The sequence below is a fragment of the Bombina bombina genome, chromosome 9 (genome assembly GCF_027579735.1).
Source record: "Bombina bombina isolate aBomBom1 chromosome 9, aBomBom1.pri, whole genome shotgun sequence".
Lineage (NCBI taxonomy): Eukaryota > Metazoa > Chordata > Amphibia > Anura > Bombinatoridae > Bombina > Bombina bombina.
This window is the reverse complement of record NC_069507.1, coordinates 32,094,234-32,118,211: the sequence shown is the minus strand read 5'-3', so window position 1 is coordinate 32,118,211 and position 23,978 is coordinate 32,094,234. Positions and strand designations below refer to the sequence as shown.

The window sequence follows — 23,978 nt, the reverse complement described above, 5'->3', positions numbered from 1 at the left end:
AAATAACTCATTGTGTAGTTCATTAACAAATCTAGACAGGCCCAGAGGCTTGTTTTCCCACCGAAAACCTCTGAATTACATTGTTTCCAATGCAGCAAAGGATTCTGGGTAAGATATGCAAATTAAGTACACAATGACACACCTTTTTACTTCAGTCTGCTTTTCAGCAGGTTCCCTTTACTCCAAAGTATCACTGTTCACACAGTTTATAAACTTAGCTAGGATTAGTACAGTGGCTCATAACCATCCCAGGACAGACTGTTTTGTGGTTTTTGCCACTCATCAGCTGGGAGAAGGTTAGAATCATTGCTGGGTGAAGTTGATTCTAAGCAGAATACAACAACATTTTAAATTAGGGGGAGATAAAAGGTGAGTTTAAAATCCTCCACTACACACAAAATATAGAAAAATTAACTCATTGTGTAGTTCATTAACAAATCTAGACAGGCCCAGAGGCTTGCTTTCCCACAGAAAACCTCTGAATTACATTGTTTCCAATGCAGCAAAGGATTCTGGGTAAGATATGCAAATTAAGTACACAATGAGTTATTTTTTCTATATTTTGTGCGTAGTGGAGGATATTAAACTCGCCTTTTATCTCCCCCTAATTTAAAATGTTGTCGTATTCTGCTTGGAATCAACTTCACCCACCAGTGATTTTAACCTTCTCCCAGCTGATGAGTGGTAAAAACCACGAAACAGTCTGTCCTGGGATGGTTATAAATCGCTGTACTAACCCTAGCTAAGTGGATAAGCTGTGTGAACAGCGATACTTTGGCATAAAGGGAACCTGCTGTGTCATTGTGTACTCAATTTGCATATCTTACCCATAATCCGTTGCTGCATTGGAAAGAATGTAATTCAGAGGTTTTCTGTAGGAAAACAAGCCTCTGGGTCTGTCTAGATTTGTTAATGAACTACACAATAAGTTATTTTTTCTATATTTTGTGTGTAGTGGAGGATTTTAAACTCGCCTTTTATCTCCCCCTAATTTAAAATGTACACACACACGCACACCCCCCCACCCCACCTTTTATCTCACCCTAATTTAAAATGTACACACACACCCCCCCACCCCACCTTTTATCTCACCCTAATTTAAAATGTTGTCACACATACTCTCTCTCACACACTATTATTGAAAAATAATTAATTCCTAATGAAATATTGTTGTTATTATTATTGAATGTGTTCACATATTATTTGTAAGCCTAATTTTGATTCTGTGTTGTAGAAATAACCATATGCCCAGAATGTGTTCCAGGGACTGGGTAGGTGTAAGAGCTTGATGCTGTAATCTGTATAATAATCTATGGATAAATCTAAATTATACTATTACTATCAAATGGGTGTGTTTTGATTGCAGAACTGAGTGGGCAGAGCAGTTGCACAGTAGGTCGTGAATACTCCAGTAACCCGCTTACTTGCTCTGCTGCAGTGTCCCTGATTTCCTTTTTAAATGTTGGCAACTATGTGTGATCAGGGGGCTGTCAGAAGATGCTTAGATACAAGGTTATCACAGAGGTAAAATGTGTATTGATATAACAATGCTGGCTATGCAAATCAGGGGAATGGGTAGTAAAGGGATTATCTATCTTTTAAAACAATAAAAATTCTGGTGTAGACTGTCCTCTAAAAGCAAAAATCAAAATTATATGTTCATGATTCAGATAGGAAGTACAATTTTAGAAACAAAATCCAATTTAATTCTATCAGATGTATGTTCTCTTGTACATTGTTAAAAATCATACCTAGATAGGCTCAGTGTCAGTGAGCACCTCTTGAGCACAAGAAAGTGCTTGCAACAATGTAGTGCCCAAAACGCGTGTACACGCCTGAGCCCACCGCAGTATGTTTTTCCGCAACAGAGAGCAAAGTAAATTTTGGTAACAGAAGTACAGCGCTGCGGAATTTGTTGCCGCTTTATAAATAAAGTATAATAAGAAGAAGAAACTGGAATTTTAACTTTTTTAGTATCTGAAAAATTAAATGTCATTTCCATTTTAGGACTGGGGAGAGACATTATTGTGGGGGTATAGAGAGGGTGCAACTCTTCTTGTGGATTTTCCAGGTGCAAGATTTCTTGTTTTTACCCCTCTCTTTACCTACAGCTATCACAATGTTACCCCTTTATTCATCCTGAGAAATAGGTTGATGATGCATTTGTCAGTAACAAGTTTGGAGCTTGTTTACTTCTACATTATAATAATTATCGTTTTTCTTAGTTTAAAAATCCTCCTGTACAACATAGAGCCTTGGAGCTGTCCCCTGGTCTGTAAACACGCCCGTGTTGTGTATAGTGTGTCAGGGGGGAAGAGCTAGGCCGCAGCCCGGCCCGAGGGGCGGCAGTCATTGCCTGTCCCCGCCCTTGTATTAAGCTAGTCAGGAAGGAGACGGCTGAGAGGCCGACACAGACATCAACAAAAACATCCCAGCCGCACTCCGGACATATGTGCTGCCCAGAAAAGTAAGTGAGGGCACGGGCCGGGCGGGCACGGGGCAACTACTGCTAGTGAGGCTGGGGCCTAGCTGGTCACCATAGCAACCACTAGAGTAGGCATCTCCTTGCTCTGTATTACCTGAGGCTGAATAAATATCAAAACAGTCCCCTACGTCATTTATGTGACGTCACTTCCCCCAAACACTTACTGAGCATGTTACAGGACACATTGGTTAATTACAGGTGCTTTGTCCCTGCAGAGCTTGCAATCTAGTCACTTCACTGGCTTAGAAAACTTGTTTAAAATGTCTGATTGCATCTCACATATAGTGTCTAGTCTGTCAGTCATTTATTTATTAATGTATTTAACAGCCCATGGCTCAACCTGGTGGGAATAACAGGGAGTAAAATTCAGTACAGCAGTGATAGGGTTAATTAAAGGGACAGTGTACACCTATTTCCATATAACTGCATGCAATAGACAGTACTATAAAGAATAATATGCACAGATACTGATCTAAAAATCCAGTATAAAACCTTTTTAAAACTTACTTAGAAGCAGTTTAGCACTGTTGATGAGGTTAGGCTGGGACACCCAGTGAAAAGGGCTGGGAAAGCAGAAAGAGCAGACCCTCCCCTGCATTCAGAAAAACAGGAGCAAACAGGAGTCTGCAGATATCAGTATACATTTAAATAGGCTTACCATAATTTTTAGAGGTGAAACTGGGACCACCTGGTGCAGTGCCAGTGGGGGTGTGGTCAAGGGGGCGTGGCAATTACCGGTCCTTTTAAAGTAGTAGCTTTTATGTGTGTAATGTTTCGTGGATACTCTACCCTTCTTCAGTCAAACAAGTGAATCACACAGTTTAAATAGACCATAACACCACCCCTAGTGAAAAAGGCACCATTACGTTGTCATGGCAAATAAGTCATTAATCTAAATCTCAGATTCTAAATAATGCCAAACATCAAACATAATTATCACTTTCATAATTATCAATTTCACAATTTAATATCTGCAGTGTAATATGTGTTTTATGTCTAATTAAGGAACAGAGCCAAATACTGATAAGGCATAAATACAACATTGAATGAAAGTAATAAAGAAACACCTGCTAAAGCTGTTTAAGAGGCTACGCTATACCATAATGCAGGAAGATTATAGCCAAAATGCTATCCTGCATGAAGTAAAGCAAGATCCAGGCCAAAAATCCTTCCTGACTGTACTTCCTAGTCATACCCATATGATTCCCCTAAAGGTGTATTACAGGCAATGTCACCAGGGGTCGGGGGGGGGGGGTTAAATTCTTAGAAAAGATAAACCAAGTAGTACTACAAAATTAAAAAAACCCTATGCTGCTCACTCAACCTGTATTATTAAATGTAAACTTTGAAGGACACGAACGTTAAGCTAAGCAGGGCTGTATGTAACAAAGTACCAGCATCCAACTATGAGCTCGCTTCCATTGAGTCGTTAAAAATGGAGCCGTAAGCTACCGAAGCGGACGACAGCTAAAGGTAATTTACGGCTCCATTTTAGTACCAGGTTTCCATTGAAAAGATTAGCGTGTTGCGCGCAGTCGCTCTTTTCGGCCGTACGTAAGTTTGCGTTGCCAACCGATGTCGGATTTGTCGAAAAGCGCGCCATAACAAGTGCATTGCCATGGTAACCCGACCTCTGTCTATAAGAATAACGGTTTGCGCCTGCGCTCTTTACCTGTGATCGCCTCTAGAGAGAAAGACACGGGAGCTAGTTGCGTTGGTAGGAGTTTCGGGTTTTTGAGAGTTGTTTGAGAGTTAGTGGAGAGTTTGATATTTGATTTCCATATATTCTTATTGTAGGCCTCATATAATATTAGGAACACACACACACATCCATACATTAGTTAATTAACACACATTAGTTTATACACACAAATACACACACACACACATACACACTTTTATTTGATACAAACACATTCACATTTTTTTTTTCATTAACCCCCATATCCCCATCTTCCTTTATTACTCCTTTCATTAATCCCCTTATTCCACTTCCCATCCCCCCTTTGACTACCCTTCCCTTCCTCACTATATAACTTGTTTTTTTATATATACATTTTGCCCATCCTATTTTTTTTTTTTTAACATCCCATATTTTTTGTTTCATTTGACTATATAGCTCACCCCTTTCTTAATTTGCATCCCTTATTATTTTTCTATAATTTTGTTCTAATCCTCCTTAGTTTTTCCTTTTTCATTTACATCCCTTTGTTTATTTTCACCCCCACATTTTATTTTTATTTTGAGGGATATAGAATAGAGATAGTTAGGGTCTAGATAGGTTAGGTAGTTAGTTTTGGGGCTATTTAATTTAGGGTTTAGTTAGGTGAATTAGTGTAGTTAGGTAAGCTAGGGACTTTAGTGTTAGGTTAGAGTTAGGGAGGAAGGAGAAAGGGATGGATAGGCCTAGTGGAGTTGGGAAGGGGGTGGCTAGGGGGAGGGCAGTGGTGAGGGTGGATAGAGGGAGGGGGAGGGGGGAAGTAGGGAGTAGTATGGGCAGGAATAGGGGCCGAGGTTTGGGTGGAGGATTTGTCCTTCCTCAAACCCTGGCAGAGGAGGGAAGGAGAGAGGGTGGAAGAGGAATGGAGGTGGGAGGAGTGAGGAGGAGTCAGCCTCAGCTAGGCACAAAAAGAAAAGGGAAAGTGGGGCAGACTGTGGCAACTGGGGGTGGGGCTGGTGGTAGCCTGTCACAGCCTGCAGGGACAGAGGAGGTAGAGAGGGCTGGTCCCCAGTCACAGGAGGGAGAGTCTGTGTCTGCTGGCCCTTCAGGTGTGAAGGGCAGGCTAAGAGAGGAGAGGTACTCTGAGGAGGAAAAGGAGGCTCTTGTTGAGGCATACTTGGAGAGGGCAGCTCAGCTGGAGAACCCTAACCTGAGGCCGGCTGTCCGGAATAAGCTGTGGGAGGAGATTCGAGTGGCAGTCAGCTGCTTAGGACGTAATCGTTCTACTGCCAGCATTAAACACCGCTATCATGACTGCAGGAGGGAAACCAAAGCTAAGCTGGCACAGCAGGCCAAATATGCACGTGGGACAGGTGGTGGTCCTAGCAAGAGGATACACCTAAGGTCATGGGAGGAGATGCTGTCCAATGTCATCTCGGATGAATCTGTTTACGGATGTAAGGGGACAATGGACACCTCTGTGCCACCTGAAGAGGTGTATGAAGGTGAATATTCAATATTAAATATAACCATATATGTGATGTATATATGTTGTATATCATAAATACCCATCTGTGTTTAGCTATGAATCTAAATTTACATAGTTGTATTTAATATGTTCAGCAAGCACTCTGTATTGTATATCTGCTCCGACAAGCAAGAATATTGATAATATAATATCCAAGAATATTAAGCATTTCATATAAATCATGTGTCATTGTCCTTAAAGGGACACTGTACCCAAAATATTTATTTTGTGATTCAGATACAGCATGCAATTTTAAGCAACTTTCTAATTTACTCCTATTATGAATTTCTCTTCATTCTCTTGCTATCTTTACATGAAAAATAAGACATGTAAGCTTTTTTTCTAGGTTCAGAACTCTGGACAGCAGTTTTTGATTGGTGGATGCATTTATCCACCAATCAGCAAGGACAACCTAGGTTGTTCACCAAAAATGGGCCACCATCTAAACTTACATTCTTGCATTTCAAATAAAGATACCAAGAGAATAAAGAACATTTGAAAATAGGAGTAAATCCGAAAGTTGAATAAAATTGCATGCTCTATCTGAACAAAAGAAAATATTTGGGTACAGTGTCCCTTTAACAATGTTCCTTTAAGACACAGTCTATAAAGATTCCTCAGTTATGGTCATATATGCTTTGATTTTATCCCAAACACACTATATGTATGTATGTGTGTGTGTGTGTGTATGTGTATGTATGTATGTATGTATGTGTGTGTGTGTGTATGTGTGTGTGTGTGTGTGTGTATGTGTATGTGTGTGTGTATGTGTGTGTGTGTACATATATACACATAAATATGGAATATAATAGTCTGTATTGTTATGCTACAAAGTAATATATTCTATTAGATAGATAATGTAAACATACCGTATATTTATTTGTAGGTTCCGAACAGGAGGAGTATGAAGCTGCACCAACACCACAGCAGGATGTTCCTACATTCACTGAGGAGGATGAGGATATCTATGGTGACACTACCTCCTATATCAGCCTCTTAGAAGATGATATGCAGCAGCCTAGGGCATATGAGGTGGAGGATGTATCATGCCCTTCTCCATCTACTTCGGAGACAACATTTCATGTTTTGGGTTCTGAACCCCAGCAGACTCATCCTCCTCAACAATGGCAGTTCATGCATACTTCGCAGCAACAAATGGCACAGCCCCCACAGCTGCACCCACCGCAGCAGATGATGCACCCCCCACAACATCCTCCTCAGCAGCAGATGATGCACCCCCCACAACATCCTCCTCAGCAGCAGATGATGCACCCCCCACAACATCCTCCTCAGCAGCAGATGATGCACCCCCCACGACATCATTATCCTCAGCAGCAGATGATGCACCCACCACAGCAGCATACAGATCTGCATCATCTGTACTATATGCCTCCCACTCCTATGGCACAACAGGAATCCACACCACCACCCACTGCACCCACCAATGTATTGCCAACAGTGCCATCACAGACAACCACACAGTCACCAATACGGAGAGACAGCCCTGGAACCAGCCAATTATTAGTTCCTGAGACACCAAATGTACAACAGGGTCCGGCACAGTCCCAGCAGGATGATCTACTGAGGCTCATACATAGAGAGCTTAGGCTGTCCAGGCTCCAGCAGCAGCAGGATTTGAGAAGGATACAGAGCCAAATGGACATCCATAATGCCTCACTCGTCCGCCTGGCAGAGGCAGTGGAGAGGCTCGCGGATAGGCCCCAAACTCCATCCTCCCTTGCATCCTCTGTCATCTCCCTGCAGGACCCTGAATCGCGGTTATTAGCCTCACATTCAGCTGGTGGGCGTCGCACAAGACGCCACACTGCCCCCCTAAGTACCTCTCCTCCAAAGGCAAAATCACGCCGCAAGAATTAATTAATATTCTTTTTTTTCAACCCAAGATATATCATATCTAATTTTTGCACTAAAGCACTTTTTTAAGTGCGATTTTCATCTCATAAATATGCATCCATTTTTCTAATCCAAATTTGAACATATATCTTAATATTATTCTAATAGCTGTTTATCTGCTAAAAATGAACAGCTTTATTCATTTTTATTTCACATGATGTCAATTAATATGCAGGTGTACATTGTTGATAAATTTATGTGTCCTTTTATTGAGGATATCATATTATGCCGTTTAAGAATACTTGGGGATACGTGTCTGAAATTTATACAGTATATGCTATCTAACATAAGTCAACGTGACATGTGTAAATGTTATGATTTATATTCCACAAGCATATGTTGTTTGCTCCTTCAGATGAAGCTAATAAGGGTTATACAGTTATAGAAGAGTTGAAAAGTAAATACTCCTTCCTGTTGATATGGCCAAATACCTTGCATTCATTCTTATAGTCCTATGTGGAATGTAATATCTGAAATATATACCTATCATGACTAATACCTATCATGACTAATGCACTCCTTTTTGTCAAGATTATTATTCAATATTTAGAATAATTAGATAAATGTATCTTTAGGATATTTATGCACTGATGTATATACAACATATATGTGATTGCCATGATATAGAGGTGATTAATACATTTTAATTGACATCATATGAACAGACACAGACTCTCCCTGGGACCAATGCACAATGCACTTTTAAAATGTTTCAATAACTCCATGTTAAAGACAATACTTCATATCTCTTGAAGTATGTAATATTAAGCACTTATGTATTTTGGTTAATAGTCTAAATATTGCAAATGTATTATCTGCTTTAGCAGACATGACATTACATATATTTTATAAATATTAGTACTATGACACATTATAACTTTAATGTGTCATCGTTTTGTATTGAATAAATATGATTTTCACATTGAAAATTACATTTGAATGAGGGTAAATCTGTAATAATAAAACTCATCTTCATGATAAACAACTTATTTCCTTTGAATTATTTTTCTATATGTATTGAGATTATATATAGCATCCCTGGGCAAAGGTTTCATTTTGAATAGGTAGATATTTTATTTATTTTTATAATATTTTACCAGGAAAGATACATTGAGATTTCTATGGTTTTCAAGTATGTCCTGGGTCCACAAAACATTGCATTGATACAATGGGTACAATAAAATAAAAAAAAATAATAATACACCATATATGCACAAAAATTTAACATAGAACCGGTAGGAAATATATAATCAACAATGACAGGTGCATTCTGTTTTGAGATATGTAGAGAGGGATCTCTTAAAGGATATTAGGCATGGGGAAGGTTTGAAAGTGTGCGGGAGGTCGTTCCATAATTGTGGTGCTTGCATATATTTTTATATGCACATACATATTGAAATTTCTATGACAACATGGGTGCAAATATTCCTATACATAGGACCAATAAATGTAGCATATATAATGTTATTTGTACATTGAAACACTCATAATATTTTTGTGATTTGCTATTTCAATGAGAAACAGGCCTCAAAAAGCTCTTTTTTCCTCCTTTACACCTAGTTGAGCTGGGGGTAATATTTCTCAATGTATCGACAGCCTCCGACAGTGTATTAACGGTTAGCGCTTTCAATGGAAACCTGGTATAATTTATCGATTAACGGCTTCTATTACTTTCTATGGGACGCGAAAATCTTTTCGGCAGCCGAAGTCCGGCAGCCGATATTGAGGTATAACGCGCCATTGGAAACAGTCGTTAAACGCTATTGCTTTCGACAGCATATTTAACGGTTTGCGAGTGCACGCAAACTGAATTACGACTCAATGGAAGCGAGGCCTTAGCTGGAGAGCCATAGTCCAGTCATTTTGAATAATGTGTCTGGGTTTCAGGTGGTCTTAAACCCGGATACATGATTTGAAACCTAGAGGTGGCAACCCTACTGGGACAGAATGAACAACTGGGTGGGACACTGGGACAGCGCCTCCAAACCGGGACAATCCCAGTAAAAGTGGGACTTCTGGTAAGCCTACATTTAAAGAGTTGGGGCTTGGCTTAGGAGTCTGAAGATCAGCACAATACTATTTAAAAATAAGCAAAACTATACATTGTTACAAAAACACTGCCACATGGGCTATATAAATAGATAATCTACAAAACATTTATGCAAAGAAAAATGGAATGTGCAATGTCTATTTTTTTCGAAATGAGAGATTTTGGCTTAATAAATAAATAAATATATATTCTTGCAAAGTAGATTATAAGTCTAGTATGGTTGATACTGTGTGTTTTAATCTGATAGCAGAGGAGACTTTATTTAAAGGTAGATTCTAGTGTAAAAGTAAAATGTCCTGTTTCATTAGATTATTTTATTTTTAAACCAGTGTTCCTTTTGCATTATGGGTCTAACCACTGCAAAGGGGTGAAATAAACATGGAAGTCAGCTATATGTAGCACAAAAAAAGTATCATGAGCATGCGTGCAGGAGCTGATTGGTGGTTATAATCCAAACACAGTGCATAGTGTACTGAACAGTCAGTATCTGTGTTATAGTAGAGATTGGTATGACCCAGATACACATGTAACCTAGCAAAAAGAGAGATATCCAGGTACCAACTTAAAAAAACAAGTTATAGCTGTTTCGTAGTAGTTGCTGCCGTGTAATATATCCATTTAAACACATAGTTAAAGGGATAGTCAAAACCAGAATTTTTGTTGTTTAAAAAGACAATCCCTTTATTACCCATTCCCCAGTTTTGCATAACCAGCACAGTTATAATACATTTTTTACCTCTGTAGTTACCTTGTATCTAAGCCTCTGCAAACTGCCCCCTTATATCAGTTCTTTTGACAGACTTGCATTTTAGCCAATCAGTGCTTACTCCTAGGTAACTTCACGTGCGTGAGCACAATGTTATCTATGTGACACACATGAACAAATGCCATCTAGTGGTGGAAAAACTGTCAAAATACCCTGAGATAAGAGGCGGTCTTCAAGGACTTAGAAATTAGCATATGAGCCTATCTAGCTTTAGCTTTCAACTAAGAATACCAAAGAACAAAGCAAAATTGGTGATAAAAATAAATTGGAAAGTTGTTTAAAATTACATGCCCTATTTGAATCATGAAAGTTCATTTTGGACTTGACTGTCCCTTTGAAGTCACACGTGACATACTTGGTGATTGGTAGATATGTAAATATGCTACTTATGATTCAGACATCAGACATTTAGTGCTAATTGGTCCATAACTTTAACCATGTGTTTCACTCCTTTGTAGCGGTTAGGACAGTGTGAAATTGGTGTTTGTTTACGAATAAAATGCTCTAACAAAATATAGCACTTCATTTTTACATTAAAATGTCCCTTTAAAAACAGTTCCCTGTACTAATTAAAGGGATACTAAACCCACATTTTTTCTTTCATGATTCAGATAAAGCAGCAATTTTAAGCAACTTTCTAATTTACTCATATTATCAATTTTTCTTCGTTCTCTTGCTATCTTTATTTAAAAAGCAGGAATGTTAAGCTTAGGAGCCAGACCAATTTTGGTTCAGATTTGGGTTATGTTTACTTATTGTTTTGCTAAATGTAGCCACCAATAATCAAACTCTATCCAGGGTGCTGAACCTAGAATGGGCCGGCTCCTAAGCTTTACATACCTGCTTTTTAAATAAAGATAGCAAGAGAACAAAGAGAACATGATAATATGGATAAATTAGAAAGTTGCTTAAAATTGATGCTCTATCTGAATCATTAAAGAAAAAAAAATGGGTTTAGTGTCCCTTTAAGTTCTGCTGTCATCATCAAAACAGATACAGTAATTATTATATGTATTTGTACACAATTGCGTAGAGCATAAGATGTTTGCAGTGTATTACACTTATGCATGTGTGTGTAGAAAACCCTTTATCCAAATTGCTTGGGACCGGCAAAAGGTTTGGGTTTCGGAATAGTTTGTATTTTGGATTATTTGCATCTGTAAAATGGCACAGCAACTGCCATTGCCATGGGATGGAACCAACTGTAAACAACAATATCTTATGTCATTTAGGCAATATTTACATGTCATTATACATCTTATGCATGTAAACTAAAGGTAGTTTTATATCATTTTTCACGTTATACATAGTACAAATCAGACACAGGCAGAGAAGATTGACATGCAGGTTAGAAAAATATAGGTTTCACATAAAATATGATCAGAGCATGACCGTTTGTGTTTAAAGTAGCGCTAATCATTACATTAAATTGATTATATTTGTTTTTTAATATATCTTCAAATATAGCTTATTTTCTTTGTTCTAATTGCTAACAGAGTAACTTTCTTTTACAAATCATTGTTTTTTAAGTATTGCTTAGAAAGTCAGACGCTCATTTTTTTTTCTCTCGATAGAACATGGAACTGAAAGTTTGCCAATAAAACAGCAGTGGTACAGTGTGGTTATTTATAAAATTGTGATTCACAGAAAAGTGTTGATTGAGACTGTCATCACACTGTAGAATATTGCTGTTGTCATTTAATTATTAGTTACAACGAGAATGTAGTAAGTGATACTTGAATTAAAAAAAAAAAAAAAAAGCTTTCAGCTCTGATGTAAAGACGAGGTCTTTGGGTTTGTGTTTATGTGCTTTTGTATGTTTATTCCAACACCTTACTTTGTAAATATTTTAATTTAGGATTTAGCAAATCCCAGATATCAGGGATCTGGGTTTCCTAAAAATATTACGCCTTACTCGAAATATGTCATGATCTAATTGGTTAGTGCATGTAATTTTAAGGCTATCGATCCTGCACTAATGTGTCTTCATCCCAAGTCTCCCTGATTGTAATAGCGGCTCCCTGATGCCAGCAAATGGAATGCAATCTCTTTGAAACTCCAAGTACCATGATCCAATGTGGTCCAAATCCGGAAGAGTGTTTCTTTAAGGATTGCCTTTAGTTGCTGGGACATTATAGAACTCTCAAAGCATCAGTAACCAAAAAGCCCCCACTTATTCTAATAAAATAAAACACAAATACTACTTTATTTACTGCATGTAATATAACTTTGTATTCTAAAAGATTTGAGCATTCAACAAGTGTACGATCACTGGAAAATAGGTTTGTTGTATGTGGTTGTGCAATAAAGCTACTTTTTTTTAATGTGACTTTAGTGGGAAGCTACTTTAATGATAAGTCTCTATCTTATTTAGGGTTTCAAGGTGTCCAATATATAACTGGGAGGGGGGTGGCGCCGGCGCAGTAGCGAGAGAAACCACCTCCCTGAAATGAGTTTTTGCAGGTTGGGATGTCTGTCTTTAACACCTGCAAAGTAGTTAATGGGACATTCAATTCAAAATAAACTTTTATGATTCAGATAGAGCAGTCTTGTTATATACACACTTTCTGGAAAACAAGATTCTACTGAGCATGTGCACAAGCTCACAGGGTATACGTGTATTAGTCTGTGATTGGCTGATGTCTGTCACATGATACAGGGGACCAGAAAATTTGAGAAAAAAATAAATCTGCTTATTTGAAATTCAGAGTAGGTGTTAAATAATTGTCTTTTAATTATTTACTTATTGATTATGCAATTCTACTGTATTGAGGGGTCCTTTAAACATACAATAGACGTGCCACTCAAACCGCTGCTGATCCAATTAGAAGCGCTAGTTGCACATCTGAGTCGTGCAATTAGTGCTGCTAATTAGGTCAGTGGCAGGATCCGCTCGGGACCAGCAGTGCTCTGCAGGTCCCAATAGGCTCTTTGCGGGTGTTAAACACACAATAGTGTAGGGTGGATAGTCTTAAATTGTGATGCTCTAACCAATTAGAGCGTGCCATTTTTTTACTATTATAGTCATTTAAAGGGACAGTCTACACCTTAGTCATCTTAAAGTATTACCTTAGATTAAGCTGCAAATAGTCTCCTGCGCCCATTCTTTATCATGCAGCAGGAACAGTAAAAAAGTTATTTTAAAATTAATATTGTTTCTGGCCTCTTTGAATTGGCTGCCAAGCTCCGCCCACTGATAACAACATAATCTTGGCTGCATTAAAGGCTTTACTAGGTTTAAAAGACTCACTAATTGGATACAACAGATCGTCAATGCTATTCAGCAGAGTGAATAGATGCTGCCCAGATCGTTTTGTCATCAGTGGGCGGAGCATGGCAGCCATAACAAAGTGACCAGAAACAATATTCATTTTAAAATAACTTTTTTTATTGTTACTGCTGCATGATATAGAAAGGGTGCAGGAGGATATTTGCTGCTTAATCTAAAATACGACTTTAAGATGACTAAGGTGTAGACTGTCCCTTTAAGTGTTCACTAACTCATAAAAAATGTGTGGCTAGCACTTTAATATTTTTAGATTTCATAAAACTCATTTACATTTACCAGCTCTTTTTTTAATTATGGAAATTAGAGCCTATTTTTACACGTTCTGATGTTTTTACCGCCACTTTTCCTCGCTGATAAAATCTATTTCTAATAATGGAAATGAAAATAGTACATTTTATATCATAGTCTTCCTAACGTTGTGTTTTAACAGCAGTTTTTGTTTTTAATATTGTTAATATTTGTATTTGAATGTACCCTATAACAAAAAATGTATTTATATTATTTTATCCCAAAACTATTATAAATAAGTCTTTACCCAAAGGAGTTTGTGAGCAACACAGAAATAGCACAAACAAACTGAAGTTTACTGGGCAGGGTGCATCGATAATCCCCGTGTTTCCTTCTAAATGGCAGAACCAATATAAAGTATGTTTTGGCCAAACTGGAAGAGGATGCCTTTGTTATATCATTTGTTATTGCACAGTGGTAACTTTCTGTGTAACCCTTCCGAAGGAGTTAGTGACTGGTAGCAGCTGTATGTGTATCTGGCTGCTGATTGGCTCGCGCGCCGTGTGCTGTAGCGCCAATACATCCCTCTGCTGGGGCTAAACACATAGGGCCTATTTAAAGGGGCAGTAAGTAAACGTCTTGAGATGTTTAGTTATACATAGTAAGTACTTTCGTTATTTATTTTGACCCCTTTTCATGTAATTTAGCTCTGAAAATGTAATATTTTCTTATTCTCAAAACTTGAAATGCACCCTGCAAAACAATGCAATTTGTACAAACAAAATGACAGTGGCTAGCTTTGTCGTTCACTGACTTAAGCCTAGATTGGCTTCTTCACATAAGGTTAAATGGTAGCTGGAGTTTGGCTATTGAAAAACAATTGAAGTAAAAATGTTAATTGGTTTTAAATGCTTTAGACTTGGCTGATATTTTATTTTATAGCAACACAACAGAAATTTCTTGTAATTACAAGGTGTTTTTCTGACCCATTAATAAGGTGTGGGTGTACAATATTCCTAGGCAGGGAACCTGTCCAACGGCATTTGCAGCCAGATATGTAGCATCCAATGGTGGAAGTTACCATTTCTGAAGGAAGTTACCTTCTTGTGCAACCAATCACACAAGAGCAGGGGTTGTCAATCATTCCAGATGTATCAGTCTAGGGGTGATTTAACTCCTCCACCTCTGAAGTTAGGAAGCAGTAGTCTTATTCTATCACAGGTAACACGTAAAGCAATGTCAAGGTAACATTTGCTAATAATTCTTTTCAAAGTTTGTTGCACAAATTATCATGACCTCAATTTATGTTAAATTATGCGATTAAGTCATAAATGTCATAAATGCTAAGTATTACTCTGCCCCATAATGTTACCTGGCTGGCAAAGAAAAGTCTTAAAGTAACATGCTCTATTGGAGTTTAAAATTCCATTTTATGTATTTATTAATTTATTTATGCAGATAAAATGTATTTGTATTTATGCCAATGAAAATAGTAAATTTTACCGTGCACACTAACTAATATCATGATTTGAAAGCAGTTGTTTTTAATACTGATATTTATATTTAAAGGGATATAAAACCCACATTTTTTTCTTTCATGATTCAGATAGAGCATGCAATTTTAAGCAACTTTCTAATTTACTTCTATTATCAATTTTTCTTCATTCTCTTGCTATCTTTATTTGAAAAGCAGGAATGTAAATCTTAGGAACTGCCCCATATTTTGTTCAGCACCTGGGTAGCGCATACTGATTGGTTGCATTATGTAGCCACCAATACGCAAGAGCTATCCAGGGTGAATAAAAAAATGATAATTGACGTAAATGAGAAAGTTGCTTAAAATTGCTGCTCTATCTGATTAATGAAAGAAAAAAAAAATGTGTTTAGTATCCCTTTAATGATACTCTCTAACAAAAATGAATTAATACTTTTTTACTCCAAAACGACTATATATCAGTTAGAAAATAAGTGAGTTAAGAGCAGCGCTCATCTTTTTTGGGCAGAAATAGAGCAAACAAGCTGAAGAAATAGCATCAATAATCTCTGGATTTCTTTTTAAAAAACAGAACCATCAAGATAGGGGAGTGCCTTCTCTGATCCTTTCTTTGGATGCGCAGAAGGCATTCGACCGGGTCGATTGGAAATATATGTTGAGGCTGTTGTCAATAATGGGTTTTGAGGGAAGATTGAGGCTACTAAAGGACTATATTCGACACCTATAGCTAGGCTGACCATATTGCCGCTTTAAGAAGGAACACATATGAAAAATACATATGTCAGGGTTCTTATACAAAACATTTCCTTAAACAGCCCTGAAAACAGCCCTGACATATGTATTTTTTATATGTGTCCCTTTTTAAAGCGGCAATATGGTCAGCCTACCTATAGCTCAAGTTAGAGCAATTGGACACCAGTCAGAGATTATACGCATTCTTAATGGTACGAGGCAGGGATGTCCCCTTTCGCCTTTTATTTTCGTGCTGTGTATAGAGCCGCTAGCTGCATATATACGTAACTGCCCCGATATTTGGGGATTAGAGATGGGGAAGATACATCATAAAATTACCCTGTTTGCGGACGATGTGTTGCTAACCATCTCAAGACCATTGGCATCGCTGCCTCATGTATTTCATGCTATACAACTATTCTCTCAAATATCGGGTTGTAGAAAAGTGTGAGGCGTTTCCTCTGTCGATACCAAAACATACCATTAAGGCGATTGAGGCAAATTTTGATTTCAAATGGGTTCCAGATGGATTAAAATACTTAGGGATAAAACTGACTACACATTCCTCAAAATTATACGCTTCTAACTACATCCCCCTGTTTAAAGTAATTAGATCGGACTCAGGGAAATGGAGGAAAATGGGATTCTCTTGGTATGGGAGATTATCTGCGGTAAAGATGACAATTTTGCCTAGAATTCTTTACTTGTTTAGGGTCCTCCCAATCAAAATTAACAGCCTAGACTTAGACAACCTTCAACGAGACATACACAGATTTTTGAGGGATAATAAACATCCGAGGATCCCAAACCAAATTTTAACGAAACACAGACAATTGGGGGGGGGGGGTAGGAGCTCCTAATCTACAAGACTATTATACAGCAGCAAGACTGGCTCAGAATTCACTACTTGGTAGACGACAGAGAGATGTGCTTTGGCCTGCCTTCGAGGCAGCTATGGGGGGGCTAGAAGAACCCGACGATATTATATGGAAAACCGCAAAAAACAAAGACCAAAAAATATATCAAAATAAAACTACACAAATTGTCAAACAACAATGGGCCAACCTCCGACAGGTAGGGAAACTAATTCCTAAACAGTCTGTGATAAAGCCACTAAAATATTTAATAAATGAAGAGTTTAGATATCATATTAAGAAGTGGGAAAATAAAGGCTTGTATAGGGTGGCGGATATGCAGCTACGAGGTAAATTACTAACTTTCACACAACGTAGACAAAAGCTAGAGCCTATCCAAGTACATTGGTTCTTATACCTACAGATCATATCAGCCATACGTCCATACATTAATACGGCCAAGGCACATAGTCGGCAGACGACTCTCGAAAGTTTATGTACAGCAATTAATAGACCTAAGAAAGCAATTTCTAGATTATACATCTCTTTGCAAGAAACTAAACACCTAACTAAGGCTCCAATGCTACTAAAATGGGAGGCGGATATTGCAAAGGAGTTTGAGATTGACGAATGGAACGATATATTTCATTATGCTAGCAAGGGTCTCATTAGTGCAGATTTAAGAGAGAACATATTGAAGACAGCCTTTAGGTGGTATTTGACACCAGTAAAAACATCTCATAAGGTTACAGGAGGCTCTAAATATTGCTATAGAGGGTGTAGGCTCATGGGATCGTACCTCCACATGTGGTGGGATTGTCCTAAAGTCCAAAAAATATGGCAGGAGTTATCAACACTGCTGAGCTCATTATTAGATGAACAGATCACTCTCACTTCGGCTCAAGCATTATTGCACAAGACCATTCTGAGACTAAACACGCATATAAATACTTTTATTCGAATCCTCTGCACTACCACAAGAATAGCCATAGCTAAATATTGGAAAAAAGAGATACCGTCGTGGACAGAGGTTTTAGCTAGGATACATATGGTTTACTCAATGTACGAGACAGCAGCATTTATACAAGACACAGGGCCTGCGTTCCAGAGGATCTGGTTTTATTGGATAGTTAAGGGTAGTACAAGAACAAGATAGAATATGGTGTAAATAACTCTTAGATGATGGAGTTTGATAGTCTGCATGATAGTTTATTCAGTAAAGGGAAAAGGTTGATGAGGGAGCCACTATTAGCCATTTAGACAGAGATTAGGGCAGTATATTTACCCGTGATTCCATTAGTTCTATATTATGTGATTCTTAGTTTATTAAGTTTGTTTATTTGTTCTTATTAAATTAATAGTATTGCTAAAGCTATAAGAATATTACCCCCCATGGTTATGTATCTCCAATATAGACTGTTATATTCACTGACATATAAAAGGAGTAACTAGGCACTAGGGGAAAAGTATTGAAAATGAGAAGATCCTCCATATATCCTGAGATGGACTGCAACAACTTCAGATGTTAAGAAAGATTGTTGACATCTCAATGAAAGAAAGACAAGGAAGATTACGTGCGGTTTCCTGGGAAACCTTGCTAAGAGAACTGTTCTTAGACGAGAACCATCGTATCTTTAGAATATACCTATGTAAAGAGCATTATGTGTTTTGATATTTGATGTTTTTTCATTGTAAGCTATATGTAATTTTCCTGATGTACAAGGAGGAGGATTGTGGTTAATAAAAATTATTTTATCTAAAAAACAGAACCAATTTAGGGTAAATTTTGCACTGACTAGAAGGGTATGGGTGCAGGTTTAAGAGTTAAAGATTTGATAACACAATATTACTATGTACTTATTTTTTTGATAACTTTGTTATTGCACAAAGGTGCCCTGTGACTGTGTTTAACCTCTGCAGAGGGGATATATTTGTGTACCAGGTGCTCTGCCATGTTCTGAGCAGGAAAGGACCAATGATAGGTATCGGTTTGACTCCTGATTGATTCACTAGTCGTGTTCTATGCAGGAGCATTAGAATATTCCATGTGTGTGTGTGTGGGGGGTTATTTAAACACAAAGGGCCCCATATAAGAAGGTGAAGGTGGAAACATTTCCCAGACAGGGAACCTATCCACCTGTGTTTTGCAGTCAGTGATGCAACATCCACTTGCAGAAGGTCCCAAGAGCAGGGGTTGTCAATTACTCCAGTGGAATTAGTCCAGTATGATTTAACTCTGCCAACTCTGAGATTTAGTAGGGTTTAAGAAGCAGCTGACATACGCTTCAGAAAAGGAGCCCATAGTTATCTACAACATTCATGCACTAATAAAATTATATAACAAATCAGATCAGGGCAAATCTGTTTAAAATCATCTAGGAGCCAGTAAGAATATTTAAGAGCCAGACTTCCTTTTAGTAGTCAGTCAGTGGTATTTGTATGTAATATAGAATAACCCAAAAAGTTAGGCATTAGGGATAAGATTTCAGGAGCCAGTGGCCATTTTATTATTGCATTAACCCATTCATTGAAGTCAGGTATGTATCAAAATAAATCAAAGTGGGTGTGATGAGTCAGCCTTTACAAAATATTATTGCATTAGTAATGGTGCATACTGATTTTGTAATTGTTTTTGCGTATAAATTGCTGTAATGATAGGTTAACTGATCTGGTTCTATTTCTGGGATAGATAATCTTTATATTAATTAACCCTTCTGAAGCATATTGCATTAATTTAGACTGTTACAAGAAGAATGTTTATGTCTTCACATGCTTTGTGATTTGCAGTTTGTATTATTCCCTCACACACCCTATGTATTCAATGAAGATGAAAGACTTAAGCGTTTTCAGTGACACATTTAAAGGGACATAATACTCATATGCTAAATCACTTGAAACTGATGCAGTATAACTGTAAAAAGCTGACAGGAAAATATCACCTGAGCATCTCTATGTTAAAAAGGAAGATATTTTACCTCACAATCTCCTCAGCTCAGCAGAGTAAGTTCTGTGTAAAAAGTTATACTCAGCTGCTGCCCAGCTTCAGGCAAAAAAAAAAATAAAGAAATGAACAACAGCCAATCAGCATCAGCAGTGCTGAGGTCATGAACTCTTTTACTGTGATCTCATGAGATTTCACTTAACTCTCATGAGATTTCATACTTCCTTTAAACTCAATAGGGAAATAACATGAGTGTGCACAAGGCTCAACCCCTTAGCTGTCCCAGGACAGACATCATGATTTGCTGCTTAGAAGTCCTTTACAATGGTATGTGGTTACTGAGGATTTTTTGAGATAAAATATCTTTCTTTTTTACATAGAGATGTTCAGGTGATATTTTCTAGTTAGCTTTTTACAGCTATACTGCATCACTTTCAAGTGTTTCAACATTTAGGTATTATGGCCCTTTAATTGATGTATGTGTCACACTCAAAAGCATCATTTCGGGTTTAGATTCCTCCAGAAGCAAAGTATTCAGTTTTCAGTGTTTGAGAAAAAAGAAAATTGCTAAGAGCGGTCAAGTTATGGAACACACTTACAAGGGACGCTGTGGTGATACAATAAGGGGAAAGCCAGAAAGAGATAATTCTGGTAAAAAAAAATATATATAAATATATATCACTGATTTTAAAAGTTAGTTCAGATACAGTAGTAGAAATCCAGGAATCTGAATAATCCGTTATGTTTTTAAGTATTTTACAAAAGGAAAAGGGACCTTCTTACGGCAAGAAAAAAATATAGAAAAAATGTTTGAGACTTGAGGTGAGGGCAGCGCTCAATAGATTCTGAGGATTACTCATAGTGACTGCAACAGGATCCACTTAATGGCTGCTTGAGAGGAATCGTAAAGAGTGCAGAATTTCTTATGATGATTTGACACAAGACCCAATTCTCAAAAACTTGCTTGTACAGAGAGACATCATCAACTTATTTTAGTGAGCGTTATATTGTAAAGTAGGTGTCTTTCCTTAATATAAAGTATATCAGTAATGTCCCCGTAATGAGATACACAGTCCCCAAGGTAACAATTCCCTTTAATACAATTCCTGAGGAACTTCCTAATACTGACAAGGCGTTATATAAAATGTCGCCACACCAGAGAGCATTACAGAATTAAAATGCTGTTGCTAAATTTATACAGGGATGTTTGTTAAAGGGACAGGAAACAAAAACATTTTATTTCATGGTTCAGATAGCACAAGCAACTTTAAACAACTTTCCATTTATATTGTCTAATTTGCTTTGTTCTTTTTTATCCTTTGTTGAAAAGTTTACCCAGGTATATGCGCCTCTTGTCATTGGATCACCCATAGATTTAACTAGCTCCCAATTGTGCACTGCTGCTCATTCAACAAAGGATACCAAGACAATGAAGCAAGTTTGATAATAGAAATAAATGACAAATAAACTAAACTTTTTTCAGGAGCCAGATAGAATATTTAAAGGGACAGTCAAGTCCAAATTTTTTTTATGATTTAAATAGGGCATGCAATTTTAAACAACTTCCCAATTTACTTTTATCACCAATTTTGCTTTGTTCTCTTGGTATTCTTAGCTGAAAGCTAAACCTAGGAGGTTCATAGGCTAATTTCTTAGACCTTGAAGACTGCCTCTAATCTGAATACATTTTGATCACTAGAGGGCATTAGTTCACATGTTTCATATAGATAACATTGAGCTCATGCACGTAAAGTGACCTAGGAGTGAGCACTGATTGGCTAAACTGCATGTCTGTCAAAAGAACTGAAATAAGGTGGCAGTCAGCAGATGCTTAGATACAAGATAATTACAGAGGTAAAACGTGTATTATTATAAATGTGTTGGTTATGCAAAACTGGGGAATGGGTAATAAAGGGATTATCTATATTTTTAAACAACAAAAATTCAGGTGTTGACTGTCCCTTTAAGATGCACACATGCACGAGCCGGATATAGTGCAAAACTATACCACGCTTTATGTGCATGCATCCGTAATTGAGACATGCAGTTCTAGCACAGCTTCGCCGCTGTTGGTAAAGCTGCACTAGTTAAACCATTAACAACACGGTCTTACGGTCTCACGGTCGGTCGTTAAGTTAAAGCATTTACATATTCAGCAGTCTTTCACATTAGGTACCTGATCACTGAGTAGAACTGCAAAAGGCATCTATATAAATGATATAGTGATCTACAGCAGTGTTTTTCAACCAGTGTGCTGTGGCACACTAGTGTGCCGTGAGAGATCCTCAGGTGTGCCACGGCAGACTAACAACAGTGTGACATATTTTTTAAACTTTGCTTGTTTTTTACTCCCAGTGTAGGGATAGTTTGTTGGAGGCATGGCATAACAGCACAATACATACAGTATGTGTGTGTTTGTGTGTATGTTTATATATATATATATATATATATATATATATATATATATATATATATATATATATTAGGCTACAATGTGTGATTTTTTTAAAAAATTTTGGGATGGTGGTGTGCCACAGGATTTTTTAATGTAAAAAAGTTTGCCACGGCAAAAAAAAGGTTAAAAATCACTGATCTACAGGACAGGTGAGCTTGTGACTGGCTTCTAGTGAAGGTAAGGGATTTGTGACGTGCAATCAGAGAACTAGTTTGTATATGAACAAGTACAAATGAGCAAGCCTTGAAAACTGAAATACATTCTTATCAAGAAGGGTAGAAATGTCACACAATAGGCACAGTTCTAAAGACGTCTTGTGATGAAATAATGAGAGACAACCACATATTGGAGAGAGGTTAATAATTCTGGGGAGAGTATGTGCAAATAAAAAGGAGAGTGTAGGATTAATGAATGGTGTGTAAGGAAGATCTGTTTATTATATATCCAACAGTTTCTGCATTGAAAAAAAAAGTTATCAGACAATTTTAACTTAAAGGGACATAAAAACCAAAATGTTTCATTCAGGAATCAGATAGAACAACTTTTAAATTTACTTCTATTATAAGTTAAGAAGCAGCGGTCTTAAGACCGCTGCTCCTTAACTCAGCCGCCTGTTCTGAGGCTGCGGACATCAATCCGCCCAATCCTATACGATCGGGTTGATTGACACCCCCTGCTAGCGGCCGATTTAAAGCGAATCTGCAGGGGGCGGCATTGCACAAGCAGTTCACTAGAACTGCTTGTGCAATGTTAAATGCTGACAGCGTATCATGTCCGCCAGACATTGGTAAATCGGCCCCTATACATGTATGTGTGTGAGTGTCTGTGTGTTTGAATGTCAGTGTGTGTGTGTGTGAGTGTCAGTGTGTAAGTTTGAGTGTCAATGTGTGTGAGTGAGTGTCAGTGTATGTGTGAGTGTGTTTGTGTCAGTGAATGTCAGTGTGTGTGTGTGTCAGTGAGAGTGTGAGTGTCAGTGTATGTGTGTGTGAGTGTACACGTACACACACAAACACAATACTAATTTGCATGTCTGTCAATTTCTAAGGATTAACCTTTTTCTAACCATATTCCATTTAACTCTATGTTGCAGTGTCAGACGACAGTTTGTGCAGTACAAACTCTGCATATAAACAGTCACAATCAGAAGAAGAAGAGCCTTTGCTGGAAAATGAACACAAAACGTCGTATTATGTCCGAAGACCAGAGGATCACTTTAACTGTACATATATTATGTTTTTTATGTTAGGGGTAGGGTCAACACTCCCCTGGAACTTTATTTGCACTGCAAAACACTACTGGATATACAAACTCAGGAACTGTTCCGATGCACCAATAGTGGAGAGTCCTGGCACCTCAGATCTAAGTGTGAGTATATTCAGGTTATTTACAGACCGGGTAACTGCACTCGCTATTGGAGAAGTATTAGTAATGACCCATTTATCCATAGCCTGATTAAAGAATTCTTTATATGTCATGTTGTTATACACACACTTTTCCTTTTGGGTTTGCTCCTGTTTTTTAGTTTTTAAAAACATTTGTACTTTTTTACATTCTACAAATGCACTAATCATTAGGGCTGGT

At 37.6% G+C, this 23,978-nt stretch overlaps 1 protein-coding gene across 1 annotated transcript in view; it reads left to right on the top strand.

The window, feature by feature from the left end:
* Nucleotides 1-2,362: 2,362 nt before the first annotated feature.
* The window catches only part of SLC29A3 (solute carrier family 29 member 3), a 131,552-nt gene continuing 109,936 nt past the window's right edge, over nt 2,363-23,978 (top strand). Inside the window, exons 1-2 of the mRNA XM_053692028.1 lie at nt 2,363-2,467; nt 23,488-23,762. Of these exons, the coding sequence (XP_053548003.1) occupies nt 2,467; nt 23,488-23,762 (276 nt within the window). The 5' untranslated portion in view covers nt 2,363-2,466. The remainder of the gene's footprint in view (nt 2,468-23,487; nt 23,763-23,978) is intronic.